The sequence below is a fragment of the Oncorhynchus nerka genome, linkage group LG27 (genome assembly GCF_034236695.1).
Source record: "Oncorhynchus nerka isolate Pitt River linkage group LG27, Oner_Uvic_2.0, whole genome shotgun sequence".
NCBI lineage: Eukaryota > Metazoa > Chordata > Actinopteri > Salmoniformes > Salmonidae > Oncorhynchus > Oncorhynchus nerka.
The window spans coordinates 40,044,446-40,065,640 of record NC_088422.1 but is presented as its reverse complement, the minus strand read 5'-3'; the positions used below and the strand labels follow the sequence as shown (position 1 = coordinate 40,065,640).

Below are 21,195 nucleotides of genomic sequence, written 5' to 3'. Positions count from 1 at the left end.
TGTGCGATAAAGAATATTTCATGAGGTATCTTACTTGAGTTCTTCCATAATATGTTTGTGATGTTTGTTTCCTGTTAATTATATTTGACAGCTGGTAAAGCTCTTCCCATAGCTACTTGTTTCAATTAGTGAGAGCATACGACTACATCCTTTTCACATGCTGCCTCTAATGCACTGAATGCTCAGGCTGCTGTCGCACTAATGAGCTGAAGCACACTCCGATTTTCATTTGCAGCATGTATAATGTTGTACCCTTGAATGTTGGATAACAGAGATGTTTATGCTTACACCCATACTCTTGGTTTGATTATAACCATGAACCACCAGCACACATGTACACAATTTGGGTAGATCTCTACTTTTATTCATGTATATATACACATATAAAAAATAAGGACATATGTACAATGATAATAAATATCGACATGTTTGTACAAGCAAAATAAGTTACTTAACATCCGTTAAAAAAAATTGTGAACAAACAGGCAGGGGAACCTTTGCAACTTAAAGCCAAAAAGGAAGAAATGATAATAATAATAATGATAATATAACAATGATAATATTGAATAACAGCAGAATCAAAAGCCTTGAGAAGACTGTGGAAGGCATTGTTTTTGACAGGTATATTGTAATAACTAGCCTATCTATATCCAGAATTGTTACACACAGGTAAATATTTATTTTGGTAGCTTTAGCATTGTATTTAACTAGGCTAGTCAGTTAAGAACAAATTCTTATTTTCAATGACAGCCTAGGAACAGTGTTCAGGGGTAGAACAACAGATTTTTACCTTGTCGGCTCGGGGATTTGATCTTGCAACCTTTCGGTTACCACTAGGCTGGCTACCTGCCGCCCCAACATCCCTTAGCCTACCATCCCTTTTGTGAGTTTGATGGATAACATTCTTTTAAAACAGTTTCATGACTTATCAGACATAATGTCCATTGGTAGACAAATCAGATAAATATCTATACCAATCTTAACAGCTCCTGTAGCTGTTGATGCATAATACATGGTTAAGTGTCAGAACCAATGCGTGGTAACATATTAAAACGTACATATTTTCAAATGAAAGGCATCTATAAATATTTCAGATTTAGTATCAAACCTTAGATCATCAAATTATGAGTTATCATTTGGTTTTAAGGAGGTTGCTGTGCTTGGCTGGTTCTATGACGTTCAAAGGTTTTGGTGATTTGTTTACCTTTTCATGAGCTAGGGAATCAGGGATACGCTTCAGTAGATTACTACTGACATGTAAACAGGATGTTGACCAGCCGCGAACATTTTGCCTTCTGAAAAAAATTAAGCTCTAAATAAAATATGCAGGAAAGTTCTAGACACGAGAGTTCTTTGAAGTGAAGTTGGACGGACGGTTGAAACTTAAATATCAAAGTGGAATAATGAAATAATATTAAATAATAATGTTGAGAGAGAAAAAAAGCAACTGCAGTCTACTTTGGCTTATCCGAAGGTGAAGAGGCACGGCAAAAGAAAACATGTTTAGAAGATGGATTCATGAAGAAGTCCTTAACAACTCTAACCATATATTCTTTTTTTTTTCTAGAGAACATCAGCGTAGGCAAAAGTTTGAAACATGATACACTTCTTTTACAATTATGAGCATGTTATCGGAGATGTGTACAGTACATTTGCAGAGAAGGTCATGCAACACTAGGATGAACTAACCACTGATGGCCAAGTAAGGAAGTACCTCTTCAACTCAGGGATCGTTGCAATATTCTACATCCCCTTCAGCTGTCTCTAGTCTACATTGGGGACAGAAAGAAAGAAACGTCGTCACCCTCTTGTTCCTTTCTTTGTCTTGTGTTGTTCTCTGGTCCCTGCAGATGTGTCACACAGCCACCCCTGGAAGACAAAGCACAGGAAGGGTAAAACTAACATGTTAGAGTGGGCACACATAGTGATAATTGTACATGCAAGGCCACTTCCATGAGAGTAGAGATGATTCAGCATAATAAAACAACTATGTTTCATCTCAAAGGCTGTAAAACTCTTGATTGTGACACTTGTTTTTCTGGCTCGGTCTTTGGGTGTCTCTTAGGCTAGTTCCAGAATTGTTCACGCCAAGCCATAACAGTGACATAGGAGTCGGCATGACAGCACAAACAGATCTAGCCTGGCTAGAATCTTTGTGTGTCTGTAGGCTTTTAGAGAGAGAGAGAGAGAGAGAGAGAGAGCCATACCTCTGATTGATGTGCCTCTGATTGCTCTCTGGACCTGTTGGTTTGTCACAGGCCATTCATCTATCTTCCATCTGTTCTCCGCTTGTCCCTCCAACAGCACAGGGCAGTGTGTGTTTACAGTTGAGTGTCCATCCTTCTCTCTGTGTTCAGGCTTTCCACAGTGGTGCCAGGTCATTCTCTGGACGTCATTCGGTAAGTGGGCGGGGTTTGGGGAAATAAGTGGTTAAAGGGCGTGTCCAGGTACAGTGCTGCTCCGTCCCCTCCAGCACACACTAGTACATCCACCACGTTTGGCATTCAGGGCGGTGCAGGGAGGGAGGTCTTGGCAGTTCAACTCGCCACCACCCCCGCCCAGACACAAACATACCATGTAAAGAGCTTGTTGAGACATCCACTGCAGTCGCAACAGTTTAGTGAGAGTTGACCTACATTCCCCCATGCCATCCCTGCTACTTTACTGAAAACAATGCCTTTGCCTCATCTGAAATTCAGAATAATAAGCGAGTGTGCTATTGTAGGTTCTGCTGTGGGATTATGTCAAACAGACATGTCCATAACCATATCCCAAGGAAGTGTACAAGCATCAACCACTTGTGTAAATGTGTAGTGTAGTTATTGTAAAAGTAGTGCTAAAATGTATTTACTAGTGTGGATGTTATTCGGGGAGATATCTACTTTGTGCAGGGATATGAGAAGTTTGTACGTGCTTCCATCACATTCTCATTCACAGAGAGGCGCTTTAAAGCCATTGGTCTCTATTTGTCGCTTCCGTAGTCCGCAAGGCATAGAAAAAGAACACATAGAAATGTCTTCATTTAAATTGTCACAATATATCAATGTGGCAGGAGTTGAAGACCTTCTCAGAGGAAAGACTGACAACGTGAAAAAAGTACAAATTGAGCCGAGGAAGTCTAATTAAGAGTTTGTCCTTCATGTAAACCCCCCATGTCTTTCAAACAAAACTCACTTCATTTTCTCTCTCTTTATCCCACTCGTTCCTTCCCAGGTTTTACCCCCTGAGAGGGGAACGTGATTGTCGTCATGCTTTTGGGATTAATTTGTCTTTTATGTGGCTCTCTCACTCTCTTTGCTCACAAATACAAAATCGACTTACTTACTCCCGTGTTAAGTGCAGCAAGCGAAAAAGTCCTCAACAGAACATAAAAACAGCAAGCCAGCTCCTCCATCTTTCAGTCAGTCAACTCGTGCTGCTTGCTTTATTGGTTTAGCCCTGAAGCTACAACCTTGTCATGAGTTGTTGGTTGTCTCTTATCCTGAAGGAGTTCTCTCAGGAAATCTCTCCATTTGTTTGAGGTGAAGGCTGAGTTCAATTGTCTTTAAATACCGAATTTACACAGCTTGGGATTTGCACAGTGAAAGCAAGTGAAACTGGTGAAGAAGGTAAAGTGTGACGTATGGAACACAATAACAGGAGAGGATGCTGAGGAACGGGTCGGGGTGTGTCACCTCACATGCTGTGTGCAAAAGAAACATCTACCACCAGTCACAGAGTCAGCCAAACGAGCACTGGCAGAAAAAAAGAGAGAGAGCATGGAGCGAGAGTGGTGTCGAGAGAGAGAGGCGTCCTCTAAAGGAGGGAGGTAGGTTAGTTGCCGTTCGTTCTCAATTTTTTTCATTTTTTTCTTCATTGCAACGGGCGTGGAGAAAGACGACTGCTGCTACACAGACGACTCTTCAGGGTTCGCGTCGGGCAGCACGCTCCTCTGCTGCAGGGTCCGACGCAGCTCCTCCTTGAAGGGGCTGGAGTAGTCGTTCCCGCCCCCGCTCAGCCCCAGCCCTCCTCCACCAGAACCACCCCCGCTAACCCTCTCCTCCCCGGCCGAGCTCAGGTTGAGGCGGATGTAGCCGTTGCTGCCGGAGCCCCTGATGTTGGTGAGGCTGAGCCGGCTGGGGGAGTGGATGGGCTGGCCGGGGATGGCGCTGGGAGACGCCGTGGGGGCATGGTGGTGAGACTGGCTGCTGGGGCACAGGGCGTGGCCGGGAACGATCTTCAGCGAGCCGTCTGAGTAGTAGTAGTTGGCGCCCGTCTCCCAGAAGCGGTCCTCGTCGCTGGGCATCTTGCTGGGCACGAAGGTAGGTGGCTCCTTGGGCAGGGTGATGGGGTAGACCAAGGTGCTTTCCAGGGGCTTCATCTCCGTTCCTTTACCTATGGCCAGCTTCAGACGCCTCCTCAGATACAGAGCTGCCACCAGTAGTAGTAGACAAGCGGCCCCCAGGGTGATAACCAGCACCCAGAACAGACCCATGCTGCCGTCAGGGGCCCGGGCTGCCATGACCACAGGGGAGCTGGCCACCACCGACACCTGGTAGCGCTCCATCTGAAACTTGACCCCCTGCTCCTCGGAGTAGCACACGTAGCGTCCCGCGTGCACCGGCATCACGTTGGGGACCACCAGAGCCTTCAGAGTCCGGTCGAAGCGTGCCCCCCCGGCCTCCTCGTCTCCTAGCTGCAGCTCCCGGTCATTGAGGAGCCAGGAGGGCTGGGCCAGGTTGGACACCAGCTGGCAGGGCAGCACCATGTCTGATTCCACCACTACTGTCACATTCCTCAGTCGAGAGTTGTCTGGGAGAGAGAGAGAGGGTATGTGTTAGCCAAGATGTTTAATTCCTGAACTCTAAGTTCAATTCATCTCAATTCAGTTCAATTCGCTTAGTTCAACTCAACTGAATTAAACTTGATTCAATTACTAAATTCTAAGCTCAAATCCATTCAATAACTATCAAAAAACTACAACTGTAGTGACCAGTTATTGCCACAAGGGGCCACCAGTCCAGTTCCTCTCCAGTTCCTCTCCTACTCACCAGGGCTGGGGATGGCCACAGGCTTGTCAAACTTGGCTTTGCCCCTGCTGAATCTCTCCAGCATCAGATCCTGGGATAGGGAGGAGGTAGACCTGTGGAACAGAGAGCACAGAGAACAGGCATTAATAACATGTTTTTCTGCTATTGGCCTCCACTTTCTGCTACTGGCCTCCACTTTCTGCTACTGGCCTCCACTTTCTGCTACTGGCCTCCACTGAGCTGCTGCTAGCACAGGTGGACCCAGCCCACTGTGCAGGAGCAAAGCAGAGGAGGGGACAAGTAGAAGAGGGGAAGGCAGAACCACTGAGCAGGGCAGAGGGGGAGTGGAGGGGAGAGGCAGGCATGCTCACCCGCGGTGGAGGTCGATGCGGACACAGGCGCGACCCTCACTGTCCCAGGCACAGTAGGGGTCCCGGGACAGAAGGCAGTCTGGCTGCGACTGATAGCGGCTGCAGTTAGCCAAGGGAAGCTGGAGCACTTCTGAACGTGAGCCAATGTACAAGTACTTCTGCAGACATATTCAGACAGAGACAGAGGGAGAGAGAGAGGGGGGTTGAGAGAAAGACAAGAGGGGAAAAAGAGAGAGGGAGGAGATAGAGATAGTTGAGGAGGATGGAAGAAACAGAAAAAGAACAAGTCAGACAGAGGGCAGTGTAGATAATGGGATAATCGCTCTCAATTACAATAACATTTTGTTTTCCCTCCCCTCTTCTTTCTCTGTTTGGCTAGAGAGCAAAGCTTGTTATGAAATAGCTGGCCAGGAAAAGCCTGGTTTAATTAGATAAGGATCAGCATGTGAGTGTAATGCCAGTGAAACAGAGTGGTGACACTCAGACATGTGAGGGCATAATGGTGTTGAGTAGGGCCCGGAGTCTTTCCTAGTTGCGTCACATGATCAGGGAATACTCCTGGTCCAGTGATGGTCTATGTGTAAGTAAACTCAGAACGGCCCAGAGGGCAGGACCCAACCTCCTGCTTCTGTAGTGTGAGGCAGCTGGATGTACAAGTACAACTTGATGGTCTATGTGTAGAGCTGGGGAAAACTCCAGACCCTAGTGATGGTCCATGATGGTGTAGGGCCAGGGAAAACTCCTGGGCCTAGTTATATGGACTATATGAACAGATGGGGAAATCCCCTGGCCTGATTGTTACCTTGGTGTGAGAGATGGTCAGGCTGTCCACTGGCTGGGGAGAATCAAACAGCTGTATCTCTTCAATCACATGGGCCTCCGAGCCGAGGATCACTACCCTCTGTAACCAGCCGTCCGCTAGAGGAGGAGAGGAGAGAAAAGAGAAGAGGGGATAAAGAGGAGAGCAGGTAGGATGAGAAGAGAGGTACATCATTTCAGAATGTTGTACTGTACTTTACTCTTTGGGTAATATTGGGAGCAAGGTTACATCCCCTGCATTGAAAGGCAATTGAGCTGCTGCTGCCGGCGGTGTGACCTTGTGTGTCTGTCTGGGTGGATGGCGCTATTATGAGCAGAGATCTGCTGTGTGTGCTGAACCTGCCCTGCCTCCTGCCCTCACCACAGTGGGACTGTCATGGATAATGTGAGGGACTGACCCTGGACCCTACGGGAGCCTGGCACAGAGCAGAGCAGCAACACACACACACACGCACACTCACACACACAAACACGTAAATGCTGTATCATGCTCCTCGCTCGCTGTGTCGAGAGCATTTCGGCTAATCCCCCAATCCCATCCTCCGTTTCTAACTGTCCTCGCCAGACTTGTTCTCTCCGCATCAGCTGTCATCCTGCTGCAGTTAATAGCTAATCAAGCCCGCAGCCCAATTGGCAGTGTGTACGTGTGCCAAGGGCCCCGTTGAGTTTGTGCTGTGAAGCAAGGCAGCAGGGGGCCTGCCAAGCTACTGAGCCCATCGTCAGTCTGACAGTCATGGGCCTCCAACACACCGCAGGCACAGTCAGGGATTCACTCTACACTGCACTGCAGTGAGTGGAATTCTAAGTAGTAGGCTACTTAATGGGAAGTAGCTACTGCAGTTGGATGTACTGTATGTTATTGATGAAAGGCATTGTCTCCCGACAGGCAGTGTCCTTCCTAGGCCACATGCAGTCTTCAACGGTCTTCAACAGTCTTCAACCGTCTTCAAACAGCCACGCAGCTGGAGTCGTCCTGCTATCTGACGTAAGACAATCTTATGGAAGTAGGATGAAGTTGTCCTGAATCCACCTGAACACTGATCTCAGGCAAACTGTGGGTCTTGAGGGTTTTCTTAGGAGGGTTGGGAGTTAAAGTAAACTGATCCTACAGCTGTGGTTAAGGGCATCTTTAGTGGGCATATGGGTTAATCTGGGACCTGTCTTGGTACTATACTGTTATGTTGCGTATAGGAAGTTCTTACACAGTACACTGATCTCAGTCAGTTTTGTGTTTCCTCCATTGTGGTTAAGCTGAGGTGGTAAGGTCAAAAATATTCGGAATCTTGCGGCAACTTCAAACTCGACCATCTTCAGTGGGTAGATTCTTAGCCCGCGCTGTACGCACTGTCAGTAGCTACCTGTGCCTAAGAAGAGCATGTTGTATGCCCGCGTGTCCAGGGCGCTGACCCGGTCCACTGCCAGGCGGGTGAAGTTGATGCCCTTGGTGAGCAGTAGGGGGCGAGCCTGAGCCTTCTCCTCCATCAGAGGGTGCTTCTTGGCAAAGTTGAGGGTGGCGTCTGGCAGCTGAAGAGAGCTGTTGTAGCCGTTCTCCCTATGCCAGCTCGTAATACACTGTGCCGTGAAGAAGAAAGGCGAGAAGAGACAGAGAGGAGAGAACAGAGAGCCGTGAGAGAGAGAGAAAGAACAGAGAGAGAACAGAGAGAGACGTGAGAGAGAGGGAGAAACAAGGAACATTGTTAGTTGCGGGACAGGCTGGCATTGCTTGTTGGCTCTGATCACTCTCCAAACTCTCCCTGTCCAAGTCACTCTATTCCTCCGCCCCCCCCCGCTCCCTCCCTCCCTCCATCACTCACCGCTCCGGGCCGTGGGCTGGGGACAGTGCCAGTGTATCGCCCCCATCTCTGCGACGCGTCTCTGTACTCCTTATAAGGGCCATCAAACACCTTCTTCACCTCCCCTATCTGGTACTGACAGACTGCTGACACATCCACATCGCCCCTGGGACAGGAGAGAACAACAAAACGACGGGCTTAAGGTTATTACCTAGATGGGTTGTTTCTGTGGTCATTTTTACATTGTCTGTTTGTATGAGAAATAGAATGATGGTTGTGCTCCACTAGGAGATAATAACAGAATTCAAAAGGTCCGTACACAGACAAGACACGTTAGCTGACTGAAGGCCGTTAAAACTGTAATTTTGGGCATAAGATCATATTTTCAAAAGAAGAAGTCACACCAAACCCAGTGTTAGTAAAAGTGCTAAGTTAAGTTGGAGAGAGAGAGCCTCTTCTCTTTGGCACATCGGACCCCCTGGCGGTAGTGTTATTGTGACTCACCACTGGGCGTGGAAGATGCCATAGAAGGTGGTGGTGCGCCAGTCGGTGCCTGGCAGGGTGAAGACTGCCCGCAGGTTGTTGAAGGTGACGTGTCGCTCGGGGAGAGAACACACCAGCCTGGCCTTCTGGAAGGTGGTCCACTTCTTCTGCAGGGTCCTAGTGCCCCCCAGATCACCCTGAGGCGAGAGACACACAAGAGTCAGTCAGGGGTCAGGAGTCAGGAGAGGTGGCATATTGCCAATGTGGAGGGGAAAGTCAGTTCACTTGCATTATGATTTGCTGATGGCTTCTGATACCATTTTAGGGTTGAATTGGGTGAGAAGAGTGGTCTGATAGACTTGGGAGGGGACAGAGGAAAAGTTAGGAGAGGTAGTCTAGGGGCAAGGGTTTATCCTTTGACCTCACCAGGAAAAAGGTTGTATGATGTAATGAGAGTGGATGGCAAACTCTGAGCTCATAACTCGCAACTTCTCCTGATAACTATTGACACCTAATGAGGATAGGACTGGGTGAGAAGAGTGACTGGAAAGAAAGAGTGAAAAGAGGGTTGGAAGTGTTTGAGTCTCACTGTAAAAAGTCTGTGAGCAGAGTAGGATTGAGTGGTTTGCTTGTGTGTGTGTTCCGTTGGCAGTGTGTGTGTGTGTGTGTGTGTGTGTGTGTGTGTGTGGCCATATATGCGTGTAGCCTACCTTACAGACACGGGCCACCCTGGCCACAGTGAGCTCCGTGTCACAGTCCAGCTCAACAGCTCTCTCACTAAAGAAGAAGTAGATCTTGTCATCATCCCCCTCCTTGCTGCCACTGCTCTCCCTCACCAGGGCCGAGCCCACAAAGTCAGGTTCTGATGGGACAACACACACACACACACACACACACGATTTATGAACACGCACGTATGACTGCACAGTCACACACACTACCACCTCCACTCCCCCTAATCTCCCACCCTCTCACATGCGCTGCTATTTAACCCTCTAACCTCGTCTCAATTTTATACCCTCTCACTATCCCTCATCTCTCTCACCCCTCTTCCCTCACGTATCCCTCCTGTCCACTTCTCTAACCTCATCTCTCCACCTCTCACCTCTCACCCCTCCACCAGACTCTTTCACACTCTCGCCTGCTTTTTCCATCTCACTGCTTCTCTGCTCCTATTAGCTAGCCTCTAACCCAGTCCTTTTCTTATCTCTCGTGTCTCGTCTCCCTCTCCAACTCTTTCCCCATACATAGACTATCCTTTTTCCCTTTCTTTTTCCATCTAACCCCTCTTCCTCTCCACTTTTCCTCTCCCTAACTTCCTCCATCTCCCTCTCTCTCCCATCCCCCTCTCTCCATCACTTCTCTCTCTCTCTCTCTCAATTCAATTGCATTATTGACATGGGAAACTCTCTCTCTCTCTCTCTCTCTCTCTCTCTCTCTCTCTCTCTACCCTCTCTCTCTCCCCCTCTCTCTCTCCCCCTCTCTCTCCCTCTCTCTCACCGTTGAGCCAGGCCGGCAGGTATTCACTCTTCATGCTGTAGTGTTGCTGTCCCAGGTTCCTCAGGATGACAGGCTCAGTACCCAGGAAGTTGTTCAGTGTGGCTGAATACAGCTCCTTGTCTGAGAGACACAGAGACAGGCAGGATAGGCACAATTAGGGAACAGTTACACATAGAATATAAAAGAACAGAATAAATAGAATAAAACAGAATAGAATAAAACAGGATACATGACCTACCCACTATAAGGCCTGTGTGGCCCTTGGCTGGGTCATAGGGACACTTGCCCTTCCCATCCTCAAGGGAGCCAGGGTTGAGACTAAAGTGGTCTGCATTCTATGGAGAGACAGAGGTGGTCAGTGGTCTGTGTCGACTAACACAGCTCCGGGCTCTGTCTGTCCGTGACAACATTTGTAACAGGAGCCACAGTCCTCGCTCCCTGCATCCACCACACTGTCTTATCATATCACCGTTACAAACACATGTAGAGCCAGATACCACGGCCTCGTTGGCATTGAATACTCTTTCCTTTGACACAGAGGATTCAGCCTTAGGGAGGTTGTGGTGTGGAGGCATGGAGATAGAAGATATGAGACATGACACCATGTCAGTGGTGCTGCTAGCTGTGAAGCCACCACAAGGACAGCTCAATTCTAATATAACTCTAATACAACCCTAATACAACTCTAATACAACCCAAATACAACTCTAATACAACTCTAATACAACTCTAATACAACCCTAATACAAGCCTAATACAACTCTAATATAACCCTCATACAACTATAATACAACCCCAATACAACTCTAATACAACCCTAATACAACTCTAATACAACTCTAATACAACCTTAATACAACCTTAATACAACCCCAATACAACCCCAATACAACTCTAATACAACTCTAATACAACCTCCTGACAGAGGGAGTGGGATGAAGTTGGCCCTATTTGTCCATAATGGCACCCTTTTCCCCCTATAGTAAACTACATTTGACCAGGGCCCAGGTCAAAAGTAGACCACTAAGTAGGGAACAGCCTGTAATTTGGGACTCAGCCATTGAAAGCCACTCACGATGTAGGTGCACTTGGGCTGGAAGGCGTAGGTTCCACAGGTGTAGAGGTGGGTGTGGTTGTAGCTCTGCAGGAAGCGGATGTAGTTGAAGCACTCCGTCTGTGGGAGGGGGAAAGATGGGGCTGAGACTGAAGCATAATATTCAACCATTTATAGCAATAAGGTGGTACTCAGTCTAAGGTGGTACTCAGTCGAAAGGGGTACTCAGTCTAAAGGGGTACTCAGTCTAAAGGGGTACTCAGTTTAAGGTGGTACTCAGTTTAAGGTGGTACTCAGTTTAAGGTGGTACTCAGTCTAAGATGGTACTCAGTCTAAAGGGGTACTCAGTCTAAAGGGGTACTCAATCTAAGGTGGTACTCAGTTTAAGGTGGTACTCCGTCGAAAGGGGTACTCAGTCGAAAGGGGTAATCAGTCTAAGGTGGTACTCAGTCTAAGGTGGTACTCAGTCTAAGATGGTACTCAGTCTAAGATGGTACTCAGTCTAAAGGGGTACTCAGTCTAAAGGGGTACTCAATCTAAGGTGGTACTCAGTTTAAGGTGGTACTCCGTCGAAAGGGATACTCAGTCGAAAGGGGTACTCAGTCTAAAGGGGTACTCAGTCTAAAGGGGTAATCAGTCTAAGGTGGTATTCAGTTTAAGGTGGTACTCAGTTTAAGGTGGTACTCAGTCTAAGGTGGTACTCAGTCTAAGGGGGTACTCAGTTTAAGGTGGTACTCAGTTTAAGGTGGTACTCAGTCTAAAAGGGTACTCCGTCTAAGGTGGTACTCAGTCTAAAGGGGTACTCAGTCTACAATGGTACTCTAATGTAAACAGAAACTTTTAGGATATGTACCTGGTTGTTCTTGCCCTTGGTGGCACACTCTTTCTTCTTCTCCTGTGGTGCTGGCCACTCAATCTGAGAGAGAGAGAGAAATAGAGAGCGAGAGAAAGGGAGAGAAATAGAGAGCGAGATAGAGGGAGAGAGAGAGATAAATATAAATATATATAAATATATATATATATATAGAGAGAGAGAGAGAGAGAGAGAGAGAGAGACAAAGGGAGAGAGAGAGAATTAGAGGGAGGGATGTGTGTGTGAGAGAGAGATGAGTGGACGAGAGAGACGGCAACAGTAACAGATTGAAAGAGAGTTGGATGAGAGAGAAAGAGAGACATAGAGGGAGAAGGATTTAGAGACAGCGGGAGGAGAGAGAGACAGATAGAGGGAGAAGGATTTAGAGACAGCGGGAGGAGAGAGAGACAGATAGAGGGAGAAGGATTTAGAGACAGCGGGAGGAGAGAGAGACAGATAGAGGGAGAAGGATTTAGAGACAGCGGGAGGAGAGAGAGACAGATAGAGGGAGAAGGATTTAGAGACAGCGGGAGGAGAGAGAGACAGATAGAGGGAGAAGGATTTAGAGACAGCGGGATGAGAGAGAGACAGATAGAGGGAGAAGGATTTAGAGACAGCGGGAGGAGTGAGAGACAGATAGAGGGAGAAGGATTTAGAGACAGCGGGAGGAGAGAGAGACAGATAGAGGGAGAAGGATTTAGAGACAGCGGGAGGAGAGAGACAGATAGAGGGAGAAGGATTTAGAGACAGCGGGAGGAGAGAGAGACAGATAGAGGGAGAAGGATTTAGAGACAGCGGCAGGAGAGAGAGACAGATAGAGGGAAAAGGATTTAGAGACAGCGGGAGGAGAGAGAGACAGATAGAGGGAGAAGGATTTAGAGACAGCGGGAGGAGAGAGAGACAGATAGAGGGAGAAGGATTTAGAGACAGCGGGAGGAGAGAGAGACAGATAGAGGGAGAAGGATTTAGAGACAGCGGGAGGAGAGAGAGACAGATAGAGGGAGAAGGATTTAGAGACAGCGGGAGGAGAGAGAGACAGATAGAGGGAGAAGGATTTAAAGACAGCGGGAGGAGAGAGAGACAGATAGAGGGAGAAGGATTTAGAGACAGCGGGAGGAGAGAGAGACAGATAGAGGGAGAAGGATTTAGAGACAGCGGGAGGAGAGAGAGACATAGAGGGAGAAGGATTTAGAGACAGCGGGAGGAGAGAGAGACAGATAGAGGGAGAAGGATTTAGAGACAGCGGGAGGAGAGAGAGACAGATAGAGGGAGAAGGATTTAGAGACAGCGGGAGGAGAGAGAGACAGATAGAGGGAGAAGGATTTAGAGACAGCGGGAGGAGAGAGAGACAGATAGAGGGAGAAGGATTTAGAGACAGCGGGAGGAGAGAGAGACAGATAGAGGGAGAAGGATTTAGAGACAGCGGGAGGAGAGAGAGACAGATAGAGGGAGAAGGATTTAGAGACAGCGGGAGGAGAGAGACAGATAGAGGGAGAAGGATTTAGAGACAGCGGGAGGAGCGAGAGACAGATAGAGGGAGAAGGATTTAGAGACAGCGGGAGGAGAGAGAGACAGATAGAGGGAGAAGGATTTAGAGACAGCGGGAGGAGAGAGAGACAGATAGAGGGAGAAGGATTTAGAGACAGCGGGAGGAGAGAGAGACAGATAGAGGGAGAAGGATTTAGAGACAGCGGGAGGAGAGAGAGAGACAGATAGAGGGAGAAGGATTTAGAGACAGCGGGAGGAGAGAGAGACAGATAGAGGGAGAAGGATTTAGAGACAGCGGGAGGAGAGAGAGACAGATAGAGGGAGAAGGATTTTGAGACAGCGGGAGGAGAGAGAGACAGATAGAGGGAGAAGGATTTAGAGACAGCGGGAACAGAGAGAGACAGATAGAGGGAGAAGGATTTAGAGACAGCGGGAGGAGAGAGAGACAGATAGAGGGAGAAGGATTTAGAGACAGCAGGAGGAGAGAGAGACCGATGGATAACAGAATGAGAAGGCAGATGTTGAGATAGGTGCAGAGTGAAGACAGTGGGGCAGGTGGCATCCAGTGGCCCGATCATCCCTCTACACTTGGTAGACAGAGCAGCAGCGAACAGGTGGGCTGCTTATTACTGGGCTGCTCACAACACAGAACTGTTGCATGTTCATCATCAGTCACACAATGGTCCAATTCATGCTAATTAGAAAGTTTAATCAGATAACAATCCCCATAGCGCTGGTATATGTCTGAGTGGGATATGAGATGAGAGGGGACAGAGGCATCTTAAGACATTTTATCAAGCCTTTATTGCACGAGGCTAATTACAGTGATTAATCATGTAATAGCCTTGTTCCCCCTCCACCCCTGAACAGGCATCGGAATCAGGAAACTTTACTGCCATGCAACAAAGTGAAGGAACGTTGCACAAGAAGCTGTCTGTGGGGTTAAGGTCCCAGCTGTCGTTGGTGTCTGCTGCACTGAGGTGTTTGTGTGTAGTTACCTGAGGTCGTAGCTGTCTGCTGATGTCGTTAGGGTCCAGGGCAAACAGGGCCTCTCTAGCTCCTACATACAGAACCCTCTCGTGTTCTGCTAGAGTCGCCATGGTGTAGTTCCACACACCTAGAGCCCGGAACCTGGCCATGCTGTCCAGTACCTCTGTAGAGGAACACGCAAACAATAATGTTAGAAACACACACGCGTCTCACTTGAGCTGAAGGCAAAGCCCATCGAAGTGTTGCCCATCTTTTTTTGTCACAAATCAAGCGCCTTTGGAACTACATGGGAGCTCAGCACTGGTGGGATGGTGACGACTTTCAGTTTCGTCAAAGTGGCACACACAGAGAGACACAGGGAAAGGCCCAGTCACACATACACCCTAACCAACACACACAGAGAGACACAGGGAAAGGCCCAGTCACACATACACCCTAACCAACACACAGAGAGACACAGGGAAAGGCCCAGTCACACATACACCCTAACCAACACACACAGAGAGACACAGGGAAAGGCCCAGTCACACATACACCCTAACCAACACACACAGAGAGACACAGGGAAAGGCCCAGTCACACATACACCCTAACCAACACACACAGAGAGACACGGGGAAAGGCCCAGTCACACATACACCCTAACCAACACACACACAGAGACACAGGGAAAGGCCCAGTCACACATACACCCTAACCAACACACACAGAGAGACAGAGGGAAAGGCCCAGTCACACATACACCCTAACCAACACACACAGAGAGACACAGGGAAAGGCCCAGTCACACATGCACCCTAACCAACACGCACACCCAGTTACACACCCCACCCAACACAAACACCCAGCTGCACACCCTATCCAACACACACACCCAGCTACACACCCTAACCAACACACACACACAGCTACACACCCCACCCAACACACACACCCAGTCATACATACACCCTAACCAACACACTCACCCAGCCACACATACACCCCACCCAACACACACACACCACACACACACACACACACACACACAAACCAACACACTCACCCAGCCACACATACATCCCACCCAACACACACACCGAGCTACACACCCCACCCAGCACACACACCTAGCCACACATACACACCTCACCCAACACACACACCCAGCCACACACACCCCACCCAACACACACACCCAGCCACACACACACAATGCAGTAAAAGACAAACACACAGGGAGAAACTGACAGAGCACAAATGCAGTTTAGTTTCCATTATCCACGCCTGTGTTTCCTGTCGTGTCTTTGCGTCTCGCTCTTAGCAAAGGGAAGTCATCTGCGAAACGTCAGGCAAGCCTCAGTAAAGTGATGTCATGAATTGAATAATAATATTCCTGTAAAAAATCAAACCTGAGATCCTACAGCAGGGGGAAGAGACTTCACTTCTGATTTATGGTGTGACTTCCTTCCTGGCCTACTTTAAGGGTATAGCAACGAACCAGAACTATAGAGGTGGTGGGGTGCAGGACAGCAAGTCAGAGAGAGAGAGAGAGAGAGAGAATGGAGGTATAGAGAGAGAGAGAGAGAGAGAGAGAGAGAGAGAGAGAGAGAGAGAGAATGGAGGTATAGAGAGAGAGAGGAGAGAGAGAGAATGGAGGTAGAGAGAGAGAGAGAGAGAATGGAGGTATAGAGAGACAGTATAAGGAGGAGAGGAAACTGGAGAGGACAGGCGGTGGAAGAAGGTAATACACGTGGAACTAGAGTTATTATCTAGAGAGCAGCAGCGTGTAAACATTGGAGGGTATTGGCGCGTGTGCTGGATGAGGAGAGACGAGATGAGAAGAGGAGACGAGACATCCTCAAGGGAGCCCAGAGCACATCTGCTAGGTTCTACACAGACAGAAAACGCGCACGCGCACACACACACACATACACACGCACATAAACACACACACTTGCACACATGTAAATACACATAGACACGTGTGCTGACATAAACGGTTGTGCACTCCAGCACACTCGCTCACATACACATACACACGCACACATACCCACGCACATAAACACACACATACATAAACACACACACTTGCACACATGTAAACACACATAGACACGTGTGCTGACATAAACGGTTGTGCACTCCAACACACTCGCTCACATACACATACACACGCACACATACCCACGCACATAAACACACACACACACACACACACGCACACATAAACACACACACTTGCACACATGTAAACACACATAGACACGTGTGCTGACATAAACGGTTGTGCACTCCAACACACTCGCTCACATACACACACGCAAACCTTCCTCCCGCCACACATACTGGCAAACACCCCTCCTGGGTACCTGCATAGTGACAATAATGTTTGTCCACAATCACAGAAAGTTTTGCAGAGCTTGAAGGGGGTTGTGTACAATTATTAGTGGCAGTGTCATTGCTAGTTGTTATGGGAGGCTGCACTTCCCACCTGTCACCACACAGGGGCAGCCCTGAGGCCTGTCTGCGTGGTAGGGGGCCTTAAAGGAAAAATCCACTCAAAAATATTTTGGTGTTAATACAGTGGACGGAGGGGTCTTTGTCTGATCTAGCAGTTGTTATGAACAGACACCAGACATTAAAGTAACAACATAAGAGGACAGACTTTACTAGTAAGGGAAAATATAATGAAAGGGGAAAGAGGAACATGCCACAGAAATGAGAGCAAAGAGAAGATCTAATGACTCCAACAGATGAGACACACGCACACACACACACACACACACACACACACACACACACACACACACACACACACACACACACACACACACACACACACACACACACACACACACACACACACACCCGCCCACCCACACACCAAAGGGAAAACTGCAAGCCCATAAAATGTTGGTTGTTGGTGAGGCAGCAGAGGTCTGTGTCTCTCCACAGCTGAACTCTTGAGATGTGCCAAGGTCAGTTTGATGGGTTCTATGGTAACAAGAGCTTTCGCCCTGTGATGTTAAGCTAGCCACTACACTGAAGGAGTTCTATACTTCCATCTCTGTGATGTTAAACTAGCCACTACACTGAAGGAGTTCTATACTTCCATCTCTGTGATGTTAAACTAGCCACTACACTGAAGGAGTTCTATACTTCCATCTCTGTGATGTTAAGCTAGCCACTACACTGAAGGAGTTCTATACTTCCATCTCTGTGATGTTAAACTAGCCACTACACTGAAGGAGTTCTATACTTCCATCTCTGTGATGTTAAACTAGCCACTACACTGAAGGAGTTCTATACTTCCATCTCTGTGATGTTAAACTAGCCACTACACTGAAGGAGTTCTATACTTCCATCTCTGTGATGTTAAACTAGCCACTACACTGAAGGAGTTCTATACTTCCATCTCTGTGATGTTAAACTAGCCACTACACTGAAGGAGTTCTATACTTCCATCTCTGTGATGTTAAACTAGCCACTACACTGAAGGAGTTCTATACTTCCATCTCTGTGATGTTAAACTAGCCACTACACTGAAGGAGTTCTATACTTCCATCTCTGTGATGTTAAACTAGCCACTACACTGAAGGAGTTCTATACTTCCATCTCTGTGATGTTAAACTAGCCACTACACTGAAGGAGTTCTATACTTCCATCTCTGTGATGTTAAACTAGCCACTACACTGAAGGAGTTCTATACTTCCATCTCTGTGATGCCCCACTCTAGCTGTGTGTGTGTTTCGGTGTGTGCGCCGTTTTGGGAGAGCTCAGGGTCGGTCTAGTGGAAGGAGGGAGGGAGGCCAGAGCGGCTGGCCAGGCGAGGCGGTCCAGGGAGCAGAGAGTAGGGCTCAGTCAGGACTGATTCAAGGCTAGTTTAGATCTCCTCTGATGTGCCTCCGTGTACGCTGCGCCTCCCCTCTCTTCTCCAGCAAGCTAACGCTCCTTCTTTTCACTGAGTGCTTAACTATAAATACTGCCACGTTCTGCGTTACGCTGCTAACCATGGAGGAGCTCACACACTGCACTATAATTAAAGGGCTATTTTAGGACCTTTGAAGCAGCAACACAGACTAAGAAACAAGGAGACATATACATTGTGTAGCCCACCGCCCACTACAAAAAGACACACACACACACTCAATCCCTCAAGTCAGGTACCCACATGGGGATAAAGGTACACACAAACATTAGCATCACGGACACACACACACACACACACACACAAAGCCAGTTGTTGTATCAGGAGACTAGGGAAACTTCAGAGTGGATTGTATTGAATGTCAAGGCATGAGACAGAATGAGAGCAGAGAGAGAGAGAGAGAGATAGGAAGCACTGTGTAATTGCTGTAGATTAGCAAAGGGAGTGGTGAGAGAGGAATGAAGGGAACTGGGAGAGACGGGGGAGGAGGAGTGGGAGGGCAAACATGGAAAGGAAATGTTAAAAGTGGATTAACACAACAACAGGACAAGTGGAGGAGTTGCTGATTTATTCCACAAATGCCCTTTCTGAAGAAGGGTGTCACAGTTAAGACTGCCCTACTCCAACCTGGCTAGAGAGAGAGAATAGAGCGGGGATGCATTTATGAAAATCATAGCCGTTCTGTTACAGACCCCCAGCTGTTTACTGAACAATATGACTTAAAGCCCCTCTACTCCACTCTAGGTCACATCTGTGCCATGCTATTAATCCCATTCAATCAGAGACATAGTGGAAGATGGAGGATGGAGGGATGGAGAGATGGAAGCTGGGGGATGAGTGACACATGTCAGATAGTGTGTGGATGGATGGATCATTTATCTCTCTCTGTCTGTCCTCCCCCAATCACACAAACACACCCACCACAACTTTGTCCATCTATCCCTCAATCCCTCCCAACCACTCATTACTGTAATTGGTGGGCAGAGAGGGAGAGAGAGAGAGAGAGAGAGAGAGAGAGAGAGAGAGAGAGAGAGAGAAAATGAAAAAGTCCATCCCCCATCTCTGTTCTGGGTGGATCTCACTTCACATCCTCATTCTATCTCTCTCGTTCAATCAGCACCACTCATTTGCTTTGGTTTTTCCTTTTAAGTTCTAGTCTCATTCTCTGCATCAAAGCATCCTGCTGGCATTTCAAACAAACTGCCCGTCCCCCGTCCCTCTTTCTCTCTCTGACCACAGCTGCTGTGCTTTGTGTGGTGATGGTTTACAGGGCTCTGTCATTGGGGTTGGGCTGGGAAAGGGGAGAGGGGTGTGCCGGGGTGAGGGGAGACAACCACCCCCCAAACTGCATTTTATCTGCTCCCGACTGTGTCCGCCAAGTGTTTGAAAATAACCTGCCAATGGATACTCCAATCAGGCGTGCCCAAATCAGGGCGCAACGAGGGTGTGTGAGAAATGAGAAAGAGAGGAGAGTGGAAAGAGAGAGCGAATGACAGAGAAGAAGAGAGATGGAAAGATGATGGAAAGATGGAGAAGGAGAGAGAGAGAGTGAGAGAAGTAGAAGTAGAGAGAGAAGAAGCAGTTAAAAGTGTTTGTGTTTTTCCCCCTTCATAACCTAAATGACTTTAAGCCACACATAATTATAGAGGCGGGGCCTGGGTGGGCAGAGAGAGGGAGTAAACATTATCTCTGCTCTGATCCCCCCCCCAAACTGCCCGGGAGTACTAAATCCCTCAGACAGCCAGGCTAAGCATAATTCATACACACACTCTGAGCCTCTCTCTCTCTCTCTCTCTCTCTCTCTCTTTTTTAATTGTCTCACGTTTGCTGACACCAAACTGCATACAAAAACACATTTCTTTTATTATCCTTGTGGGGACCAAACACTTGATTCCCATTCAAAATCCTATTTTCCATAACCCCTAACCTTAAACTTAACCTTCACCCTCAAATAAAAAAGTTTGTTTTTAGGATGGTAAAACAACACACCACACACACAGAGTTCCTGTTTATGTGATCTGCGTGTGCAGGGAGACAGCTCCACGCGGCATAAAACACTTTGTAGACGTTCCGCGCTGTGTGTGTATTTGTCTTCTCCGTCTCTTCCCCACTCCGTTGCTCCTCTCGCTACTGTGCAACTCTTTCCTGTCCTTTTAAGGCAGTCTGCTCCCTGCTCCTCTCCTTCTGCTCTCTCTTTCTCTCTCTCTCTCTCTCTCTCTCTCTGCTCTGTCCCTCTTTCTTCAACTCCATTTGTCTCTGACTCTCTTCTCTTTAACTGTCTCTGTCTCTCTGTCTCTCTGTCTCGTTGAGATAGTGATTGTGTGAGCGAGCTGCATGGCTGTTTGCATTGCCTGCTGAATGTTTACAGAGTCTGTTTATTGGTCTGGGATGAGCCTGTGGATTGACTAGAGTTGAGTGAGCAGGAGTTGTGTGTCACCGTTAGCCGTGTCCCTCAAGCTGCTATTGACTGCTTGTCCATTGTTTTTTTTTTCATTGTATCCCCCAGCCACACCCCTCACCACCAACAATGGCGGTTGAGTGCGAGTCGGGGACAGGAAAAGGAGCGTGGGGAAGATGGGAATCAGAAAAGAAGACAGAAAAGGGGCTGCTTTTACGTAATAGCAGTCTTGCTAAGTGTAGCCGAAACGTGATCTCTTTGTGAAAATAGTACAGGCTGTTTGGTTCTTAGCGGGGCTGAGAGCAAAGAAAGGAGGGAGGTGTGGGATAAAAAGGAGAAGGAAGAGAAGGACGTGGAGGGAAAGTAAGGACAGAATAAAGGTGTGAGGTGGTTATGTGGTATATGTGTGACACAGAGGCAGAAGTACGTTGCTTCCTCTATTGAAATGATATACTGGTTTTTCACTGACTGCTGGACAACAGAAGAACAGAAGAACAGGAAACAGAGTGACTGGGAACAGTTAATAT

At 47.8% G+C, this 21,195-nt stretch overlaps 1 protein-coding gene across 1 annotated transcript in view; it reads right to left on the bottom strand.

The window, feature by feature from the left end:
- Nucleotides 1–342: 342 nt before the first annotated feature.
- Nucleotides 343–21,195, bottom strand: part of LOC115111767 (semaphorin-4C-like) — a 69,026-nt gene continuing 48,173 nt past the window's right edge. Inside the window, exons 3-16 of the mRNA XM_065011663.1 lie at nt 14,369–14,523; nt 11,883–11,945; nt 11,051–11,149; nt 10,214–10,310; nt 9,976–10,095; nt 9,186–9,337; nt 8,497–8,672; nt 8,014–8,158; nt 7,558–7,771; nt 6,183–6,298; nt 5,381–5,538; nt 5,031–5,122; nt 2,208–4,791; nt 343–1,869 (exon numbers count right to left, since the gene is read on the bottom strand). Coding sequence (XP_064867735.1) covers nt 3,887–4,791; nt 5,031–5,122; nt 5,381–5,538; nt 6,183–6,298; nt 7,558–7,771; nt 8,014–8,158; nt 8,497–8,672; nt 9,186–9,337; nt 9,976–10,095; nt 10,214–10,310; nt 11,051–11,149; nt 11,883–11,945; nt 14,369–14,523 — 2,492 coding nt within the window. The 3' untranslated portion in view covers nt 343–1,869; nt 2,208–3,886. The remainder of the gene's footprint in view (nt 1,870–2,207; nt 4,792–5,030; nt 5,123–5,380; nt 5,539–6,182; nt 6,299–7,557; nt 7,772–8,013; nt 8,159–8,496; nt 8,673–9,185; nt 9,338–9,975; nt 10,096–10,213; nt 10,311–11,050; nt 11,150–11,882; nt 11,946–14,368; nt 14,524–21,195) is intronic.